At 40.8% G+C, this 10,329-nt stretch overlaps 1 protein-coding gene across 3 annotated transcripts in view; it reads left to right on the top strand.

The window, feature by feature from the left end:
* Positions 1 to 10,329, top strand: part of dennd2b (DENN domain containing 2B) — a 55,739-nt gene that overhangs the window by 39,688 nt on the left and 5,722 nt on the right. For all 3 annotated transcript variants that reach the window (XM_005724324.1, XM_005724325.2, XM_005724323.1), the window contains exons 13-14: positions 880 to 1,020; positions 1,142 to 1,290. In XM_005724324.1, coding sequence (XP_005724381.1) covers positions 880 to 1,020; positions 1,142 to 1,290 — 290 coding nt within the window. The remainder of the gene's footprint in view (positions 1 to 879; positions 1,021 to 1,141; positions 1,291 to 10,329) is intronic.

Below are 10,329 nucleotides of genomic sequence, written 5' to 3'. Positions count from 1 at the left end.
CACACACACACACACACACACACACACACACAAAAAGCCAAATTTCTGCATGCGGTGCTGTAGCTGTGGTTAACCTGTCTCACAGCTGAAGGAAATGACTTTCAGCAGACCTTGTGCCGAACGCCTGTTTGTCAGTAAGGCTTGTTTCAGCTTCTTTTCCTTTTTTTTGTAACCCTCTGATTTCCCAGAGTAATTGTTTCTCTTGCTTTTTTCTCACTGGTGCTAACGCAGAACAGAGCAGTCACTCTGTGTGACTCTTTCAGCCTTATCTGATTCCTTTATTATTTCAACCCAGACTGTTGAATGTTTTAAGGATATGGTGCATATATATATAGTTGCCCAATGAGACTGCAGTAACTGAGTAAAAGTAGAATAACTTCCCCATATTGATGAAGTATTCACACACTATCAGTATGGGTGTGTGCCTTTAATTTGTACTGGTGTTTACTTACTAGAGCCAAACTTTAACTAGTTTTGGATCCTGTGATATTTAAGCACCCTTAGCAGATGCCCAAAGAGAGCAAGAGAATGCCTGCGATGTTTCAAATGTAAATTAGATTTATTAAAAAAAAAAGTTATCATGATAAAGAAGGAGGTCAGTGTTTGCTTTCAGAGGAAGCTGTATGTGTGTGAAGAGAGAGCAACAGGGTTGGTATCATATGACCTCCAAAATGAGCGATTCCCCAATCAACTTTCCAGACAGGAGGCAGCTTGGACCAAAACAGGCAGACAGGCACACTGGGTGGAATTTTCCTCACACAAAGGCATGGAAATAGATGCCTTTGCTATTTTTCAAAACAGAAAATGAGAGCTAGACAACCATGAGCGCTTAAAGCCACAGCAGTATGTTTCCATTAATTGTCAACATCCTCTTTTCAGATCCTGGATGAGGTAGAGAGACGGAGAGGCATCTCAGCAGCTCTGGTCTATCCCTTCATGAGGAGTCTGATGGAGTCCCCCTTTCCCGCTCCAGGGAAGATTATCAAAGTAAAAACCTTCCTTCCCGGTGCAGGAAATGAGGTCAGAGCTACAGGCACAGGCACAACAAAACACAACTGCTTTTTGTTTACGACCGTTAGCGCAGTACACTTTGGCAAAGTGCACTCAGTAAATCAGACTCACGCTTTCTGTGATCACTCAGGTCATTGAGTTGAGGCGGCCCACCGATTCCCGACTGGAGCACGTGGACTTTGAAAGTCTGTTCAAGTGTCTCAGCGTGCGGCAGGTGATTCGCGTCTTTGCCTCGCTGCTGCTGGAGCGGAGAGTCATCTTCGTGGCTGATAAACTCAGGTAAGTGTTCGAGTTAAAGAATTGGTCTGCAAAGTTGACCTGTGCAACCATATGTGCATACTTTATATTTGCATATACAAAAGTATCTCATTGGATGGGTAATTTTAGACATTTTGTTTCTTTCCCAGTAGAATTTGTTTCAAATTCTCCTGGAAACTTTTTAAAAACAACACCAAAATGTCAGACTTCAGCCTCAAGACTCAGACTTCATCCTTCATTTTCTATATAGATGCATCTCTCTAGTGCAGCAGTTAACACGTTTGCCTCACGCACACAAACATGATCCCTGGTTTGAGACCAGACACAAAGTTCTGATGAAAAATGAGGGAGCTGCTGAAAGACGTTTTACTTATACTGTGATTATATTGGCAACTGAAATGGGAACACACTTGTGTTCTTTCAGTGTGGGCTATAACAGGCATTTTCCCTCTGTGCCTTTACAAAAGGCTGTATATAAAAGAAAGAGTGCCTTAAACAAACAGCCGTCTGGGTACATTGAAATCTGTGGGAAAAGACAAGTCAGCTCCTGTGCTTCGTGACCTCAGCAAAAAGTTTTCCTGAGTTTATGGTCTAGTTTCAAATCTTTTTTTTTATACTTATTTTCCCAGTTGTGTTAGATTTATTAAAGTGGCTCAAGATGGACATGTGCATGGAGGGATAGTGGATATATTGGAAAAAGGATGGAGCTGCCAGGCAGAAGGGAAAGAGGAACAATACAGAGGAGGTTCATGGATGTAATGAAGGAGGACATGCAGATGGTTGGTGTGACAGAGAGGGATGCTAGGGACAAATTATCCACTGTGGCGACCCCTAAAGGGGAGCACCCGAAAGGAAAAAAGTTTGGCTTAAGAGGCCCTGACAGACTGGTTTGGTTTTCCTTGCCTCCTTGCCATCTCAAATCAAAAAGTAGTTTAAGGATAGTTGGAAAGAAGCTTGCGTTCCTGAGTGCAGCGCACAACAAGAGATCACTTACATCAGCCGGGTGACCACTCAGTAAGCTGTGAATCTATATTAAATTAAATTCTCAATTTGTTCCAATCTGTGCGATGACACATCACACTCACCCTGAAGAGGAACTTGCAGGATAAGTGCCGTTTAGTGTCCAATCTGTTGTATCTAGAAAATTTCAGGGCTGCCTTAGTCTCATGCGGCCTATTGGAATCCCTCTTCTAAACACAGAGACGTGTAATAGCAGGGTTATGCTGTGGATTTGCCAACTGAAGCCTGACAGATGCACGTGTAACAGTTTCACTCTGATGTCTGATGTTTGGTAAGTATAAGAAAAAGTCAAGCAGGGGTGGAGTTTTGATATCAGAGGTGTAACGGGTCGCTTTCAAAGGAGAGGTAAAATGTGAAGTCTCCAAGGACTCAGTGTCCTCTTCTTACACAAAAGAGAGGGGTACTTTAAGAGCATTGGAGTCAAGGGTGGAGTGGGAGGAGATTTGAGTGGAGAAGTAATCTCTTCATGTATCAGAGCCCAGTTTAAACAAACATCAGTGGGGGCAGTGACTGCGAGGGGAAGGAATGCACTTCCTGTGTGTGCAACTCTGCCCTCTGTGATCTGTGGCTCAACTGTCACCATTTGACTTACGATGTCACGTTCACTCCCTACGTACAAGTGACCTCGCGCTCTGCGTCCCCGGAGAAAATTTGTCTGAGCTGCTCATTAGCGGAGCTGATAGCATCGAGGAGTCATAGGGTGGGAATCACAAAGTGACTCGAGATAGAGTATTATTATGATATGTTAGCAAATAGCAGTCAATGTTGATAGATCTTTGTAATATCTAGCTCAAGTGATAAACAAAGCATACTGATGGTTTCCAGAGAATAGAGTCTTATACCTTCTGGTGATCCTCAGACATTTCCAAACATCAAGTTTACATTTATAATTTTTGACAACTCTTAGATGGATTGTCATGAACTTTTGTGAAGCTGCTCTTGTCCCCTCAGGGTTATTTGAACTTTGGTGACCAGGTGTCTTTTTATTTACCACCATCTAAAGGTTAAATTTCCAGATTTCTTCTTGTTTTTCTTTTTGCACGTTTCTCACACTTACATGTTTCAGTTCATTAGACAAAGTTTAATATCAGTCAGCAATAACCAGATAAATACAAAATGCAGTTTTTAAATGATGATTGAATTTATTAATGGAAAAAAGCTATCCAAAACTACCTGGCCCTATATGTAAACGTAATTACCCTACTAACTGGTTGCGCCACCTTTGGCAGCAAGAACTGCAGTCAAGCAATTGCAATAGCTGGCAATGAGTTTTACACACTGCTGTGGAGAAATTTTGGCCCACTCTTTTTTTGCACTATTGTTGTAATTCAGCCACATTGGAGGGATTTTGAGCATGAACGGCTTGTTTAAGGTCATACCGAAGCATGTAAATCCTAATAAATTCCGGGTTTTGGAGTGACCACTCCAAAACCTTTGTTGGTTTTGTTTTGAGTTTTTTTGGACCCTTTCAGAGGTGAACTTGTTGGTGTGTTTTAGATTATTGTTCTGCATAAACTGAGTGTGCTTGAGCTTCAAGACACAAACTGATGGCCGGACATTCTGCTTCAGGATTTTCTGGTAGAGCGCAGAATTCATGGTTCCATTAATAATGGAAAGTCGTCCAGGTCCTGAAGCAGGAAAGCGACTCCATCAAACTACCACCACCATGTTTGACTGTTGGTATGATCATCTTTTTATCAAGTGCTGTTGGTTTTACAGCAGATGTAATGCAACTCAAGATCATCGAGGATGATCCAGAGGATTTTTTTTGAGACAAGTCTTTGTGTTCTTTTCGGTCAGCAGTGGTTTTCACCTGGGAACTCTCTCATAGATGCCATTTTTGTCCAGTCTCTTTCTTATTGTTGAATCATGAACTCTGACCTTAACTGAAGCAAGTGAGGCCTGCAGTTCTTTAGATGTTCCTCTGGTTCTTTTGTGACCTCCTGGATGACTCGTCAATGCGTTCTTGGACTAACTTCAGTAGGACAGCCACTCCTGGGAAGGTTCATCTCTGTTCCAAGTTTTCTCCATTTGTGGATAATGGCTTTCGCTGTGATTCGTTGGAAATCCCTTTTGTCTGATTTATTGCTTTTTGAGATCTTTTAGCTGCCTAAAGGATCTCTCAGTTATCAAGCCTGGATAAGGCAAGTGAAATTTAACTCAAACAAGAATGCAAAAAACTAAGAAATCAGAAAGGGGGCAAAAACTTTTATGACGCTGTACCTAATTATTAAAAGCTCCGAAATATAAACTGAAGTATAATACCCACTTCAGATTTATTCCCAAATTTAAATAACTGAGAAGCAGAAGGTCAGTTAAAATGTAAAGAAAGGAGACATAAAACTTACATAAAACAAAAATAACATACACAACGTTTAATAAGGCAGCGTTCTCGACAGATTCCTCTTAATGTTTGATCTGCTCAAACCAGTCCATGTTTAATGTCTATGGTTTTATGCATGTGTATATGCAGTGCTCCAGTCTTTTTATTTAATTTTAAAACATGATCTCTGTGCAGCTTTAATGACTCATGTGATAAAAGAGCTACACCCTCTCCGTCTCTGGCACATAATCCATAGCAGACCGTGATATATGTTTCTTTCCCCTCAAATGTATACCCAACACACAAAGGAACCGAGAGGAAAAGCTATTTTAGGCAATAGCTGCGTTCAATCAAGTCTTGTAAAAATGAACCGAGAGCTTTGCTGCTATTTCCAGAAATTTTGCTCCTTCTACACAAAAGTCTGAAAAGACAAAGTCATTCACCCTCTGATGCCTGTAAAAACTAGTTGGATGTCTAATCACAGACACTCAGCATTAGCTGTGCTGCTCTGTAATTGCTTTACTCAAGTGACCTGCAGATGTTGAATGAATTTTGTCAGTCCTGCAGGCTTATGTAAACAGTCACTGTCAGCCCTCAGGGTAGAGCTGAGAACGGTTACCAAATTAAATGTCTGGATTTATTGTTAAACATAAGCAGAGAAATACTCCTGCTGTATATTAGATTACAGATATTAATAATATGGTAATATGATTCTGTGCAGCTGCGCATAAATATATTTAATTAAAATAACTAACAATGCATTTTTGTGCAAATGAAAAAATTACATTAAACCTGCAAGTTTTTAATGGCCAGTTTTTAGATACACCAGGCACAAATTTCTCTCCATGCACTGATAATAAACATGAGGGCAAATTCCAAATCGTACTTGTATCATTTTAATTTGATTTATCACTTTATACACTTATCAGTGTATGTCTGAAAGAGCTGCGTAAGAGTAATTGAGCGGGCAGCGAAGAAGAGAAAAGAATTTAATGAAATATGAGAAGTCTGGCTTTTAGAGGAAAGAGTGAAAAGAGGAGGGAACTGTGAAGGGAAACAAAACAATAGCTGAAAGCCTTTCTCACAGCCATGGTGAATTAATCAAGCTCACTTTTCTGTGGTGCAGCAGGCTGTTTGTGTTTCTGCATAGAGCCGTTCCTGTGTCCTCTTACAGTAAAACTACACGATTGAAAAAAATATTAAAAAATCACGTATGAGGCGTCGTGTTTTTGGTTTTGCACTAAATTGCCTGAAAGTGAACTGCAGCCGTGGAGCTCGCCAACATGTTTTGCAGCTGCAGATCTGCAATATTATGATCAATGTGGTGACTGTAGCGCTCAGACAGGTAGAATTATTGCTGTTGCTGTAGGCATTTTCAAATCAGCAGGTACTGCAGCGTGCTTGTTTCATTTAGTCCACGGTTGCTCTCAGACGCTTTCTCTGGCATGTTCTGCAGAGCTGGTACAAAGCCAAAACCACTTTTAGCAACTCATACGCTTTCCCATGTGGTATTCAACTCATCAACGCACTGTAAATATGTGAAATGTTTCAGTGGAGAAAGATGTGGCTATTACATGAGTCTGACCAGCTGATTTTTACATCAGTGAGCATATGTAACGGAAGACACCTGCACACTTCCATTTGCTCTCCAGACAGCCTTGATTAAACTCGGATGTTATTGTGGTTTTAATAAGAACATGTATGGAGTTTTCCATCAGGGGGCCATTTCTCAGTGTAAAATAGTTTGTGCTGTTTGACTGAGACCGTGGCTGGAGACCCTTGTGCACAGGAAGTGAGGGAAAACCATTTGTGGGGCTAAAGGAGCAAGCAGAGAACATTCTGCTAAAAGGATAAAAATACACCACTGGGAGCTTTCCCTTGCTATACAGTTCTGCATGTACTCTGTTGCGACTTCGTGTGACTTCTAGGTGTTATTAGGGGCTTTGAAGGAGGCCTAACACTGAGGAGTGGTTTTGTGGATCAGCTGGCAAGTGACAGCTGTGGTTTGGTCTTCTCTAGACCTGTCTGTGGAATTCATCTTGCCAAACCGTCCTAAGACTGGTTGATACAACACAGAGCTGCAAAGCATGTGATGATACAGCCTTGCCTCTCTTTTTCTTGAATACTGAAGTTTATCCTACTCTTCTTCTGGGCTTCACATACTAAGCCTCCCGATCCCATGTTTCCTGGAGTATCTGCCAATTCATCGTCACACACATTAAACCAGGCCCAGCAGACCCATGAGAGCTAATATGTGAGGATTAGCTCCCAAACCTCAACACACAACAGCTCCGAACAGACGTCATCGCTGTTGAACTCTCGGGATCTTTTTTTTCTCTTCTTTTCTTGAGAGTGGCATCATAAATTGAAACATAGATGTATTCCATCAAATTAAATGAGTCAAATTAATTTCTGTGGTGTAGTTTTTATTAGTAAAAAGGTGTAGACCCTGTGCACAAGAAAATGCTAACTTCCTGGTTTGAGACCGGATGTGGGGTTGTACATTTCCGGTAGCTTTACTTTGCGGTCAATCGCTACTGCGAAGACATACTCCAAAATCATGTCCAAAACTCGAAAACGGAAAGATCGCGTTAAGTTACAAAGAGCAGAAGGTGGAAACACTCACCACTGTTGTGTCATAAAAAAATCTAATGATCAATTTTGACGTTTAAAGAGTTTAGATCGATCAATTGTTTACATCACTCAACACAAGCAGAACTGCATTACAGAATCAGAAGACACATCGTCCACATTCAGAAGCACATCTCTGTATAGTGACAGTTCTTATGATTTAAACAGGCAAATGTTCAGCATTCAAACTACAGGTGAAGAATAGTCAAGCCAGATGTTTCCCATTATGTCGATATCAGGTAGTGAAGTACACACCTACACAGCATGTTAACAAACCGTGAAAAAAAACAAAAAATGAAAAATTGCTGAATGATTGCTGGTAACAGTTTCTATACATTAGTATTTACGAAGGGTATGTTGTGACTTATCTTCAAAATTACATCAGTACTGTATGTCCACGATGTCCACGAAACGTTTTGCACTGTCAAAAAATAAAATTGGCTACTTGATTTCACCTATCGCTGGTTATTTTTAGAACATAACACCCGCGATAAACGAGGGACCGCTGAGAAATATAACATTTGAATCCCTTTTCTCTTTTGCTCTGAGGCGCGGGGGAAAAAATATCGACAAGTCGATGAACATCATTTACAGATATATTGGGTAAATGCCCAAGACATCTATAGAAATGTAAATCGCCGCTTGATTCATTCACTTGCTTAACTTGTTTTGGACAGTAAACAGGGTGCGAATAGGACACCGGAAACAAAGCTCCCCACAGGGGTTTCCGCACCGGAAGTAGCATGTGCTAACGTGCACGTAGTCTATTAAACTATGGAAATTCATGTATATTTACATATGTTTACGTCAGCAAGTTTATTGACACACACTTTGTTGCTTTGGGTGTCATTGAATGGCAAAAACCGATTTTTTGTGCTCTTGTATCTACGTTAGGGTAACTCATTTAATTTCTAACATGTTCTCAATAATGCTAAATGCTAACCTATGCCTTCTTACTTTGTACATAGGCTGCATATAAAAGCTGGACATGCCTACTGTGATGTCACCCACGTGCTTTTGGACTTTAATCAAGGGTGGAAGTTATCAGCAAAGCAAGCTAGCAAGCATGGTTAGGCCTCAGTCACACAGGCCTAGAGACTGGGTAACCACCATATGGTAACGATCAGTCACGACAGAAAAATCAAGTGTGTCACGGTAAAATAGACCCCCTTTTACACAGGCCTACAGAGTGGTCGGTTTGCCTAGCAACCAGTGAAGTGTGTATTCTGTCACTGGTTGGTGAGTGGTTTCTGAAGGTTTCTGGGAATCGCAGAGAGGGCCATGGTACTTTAGTGAAAAACCTCCTTGCAGTTACCTCGGTCACTAGCAGACTGCCCTTATTGCAGTTTGCATGGTAGATGCCAAATTGTCTGCAAACACTTGGAAACTATTTTCAAGCAAGAGTTAAACTGAATAGTGTTACGCAAAACAGAAACGGTTAGTGTCCTGAGGGTGGTCAAGGCAAATTGTTTGCAACCAAATCTACCACAAGGAGGTTTTTGGCACACCATGCTCTTTGTAACCAGTTTCACCTAGACTCAGCCAGCAGCCTCTAGCAGTCACTCACTGTCCGAGGCCTTAGAAAGCTACATCTATAAACTTTAGAGATGCAATGCTAAGACACGGGTACTTGCTAGTTAGCGTTAATAGATAAATAAAATACTACAATTTTACTCCTCAAAACTGAAGCACTAAACTTCTTGAATGATCTGGAATGAACACATAGTAGTATTAGTCATGATATTTAATTCTAAATGGTCCAAAAGGCACCTGCAACACAAACACGGGCAAGAAGTCCAGTTCAGTGACTCAAATTTGTGAGCGAAGCCTAGCAGGAGTGCTAGAGCTATATCGTCAGAGTATGATTCAAATAGGCTGGACTGTTAACTTTAACAAAGTCCAAATGCAGTACAGTTGTTATGAAGGGGTAAACTATCCACAGAGACCAAAAATATTTTTGTACAAAGCTGTAAAATTGCTTAAGAATGCAGTTTAGTTGGAAATTTTACCACAAGCGTCTGTGACGACTTGTCTCAAGTGGACACTCCAAGAACTGCAGTTTTTTCCACCTCCGACTTGGATTATTTGTCAGTTACTTCATTTTGATTTGTAGGGTTAAATTTCCAAATTAGCACTAGAAAGTACAGAAAGTACATCTGAGACAGAAGTACTGCTAGTTTTATACTTCTGATGGTCACAAACCAAATAATTTTAATTCATTCAGTGGTTTTGAAAAGATTTCCTCCTCTTCCTGATCTTCCTCCCCTCAACCCCAACCGGTCACAGCAGATGACTGAGGTTTTTTCCTGTTATAAGGGGTTTTTTCCTTCCCACTATTAACAAGTGGTTGCTCAAAGAGGGTTGTTTGTTTTCTCTCTATTACTGAAAGGTGTTACCTTGACATGACTTTCTGTGATTTGGTGCTACATAAATGAAATTGAATTCAGTGGAATTTCATATTTAGAATAAAGTGGCACTGACCGACTTTGTGGCAATGTTGATGTCATGGCTAAAAAAGCCATATAAAGGCCTATAATCTTATCTGGTACCACCAATTTTGAGTGGCTAAAATCCAGCTTCTGTACTTATCTACACTGTACCAAGGAAAAAATATGGCTTTACTGTTTAACTCAAACTGTTTTATTTTTTTACATTCTACTATTCTTTACCAATCAATGTATATGGAGGCCAAAAAGCATTTTTTCTTCTTATTTTATGACCTGCGTATGCCTGAAGCTTTGGTCTAGATCAAACGGGAATGTCCCACTCGTTCTCCAGAGTTGAGTGGCAACCTCTGGTAGTGTGGAGTGTTTTCGTTGCAAGTTCATTTTCTCCCAGGAGTATGCGGTCGGGGAATGAGTGTAATTGATCCTTTTTGGTATCAGTGGTGTGCAGGGCTGTGTGTAGCCTGTGGCGAAGGTTTTCGGAGATCTGTGCCCCATCACTCCCTGTTGGAACTCGTCAAACCCAGGAGACGGGATCTGTTAGGAATTATCAAGCCCACCTCAGGCAAATGGAAATCAGACTGGCCAAAGCAAAGCTGCAAGTGCTTCATGTTGTGAGTGAAATGTAAAAAAAAAAAAAAA

This window comes from Pundamilia nyererei, unplaced genomic scaffold, assembly GCF_000239375.1.
Source record: "Pundamilia nyererei isolate P.nyererei 1_Seehausen unplaced genomic scaffold, PunNye1.0 scaffold00011, whole genome shotgun sequence".
NCBI classification, from domain to species: Eukaryota; Metazoa; Chordata; class Actinopteri; order Cichliformes; family Cichlidae; genus Pundamilia; species Pundamilia nyererei.
This window is presented reverse-complemented; position numbering and strand designations above follow the sequence as displayed.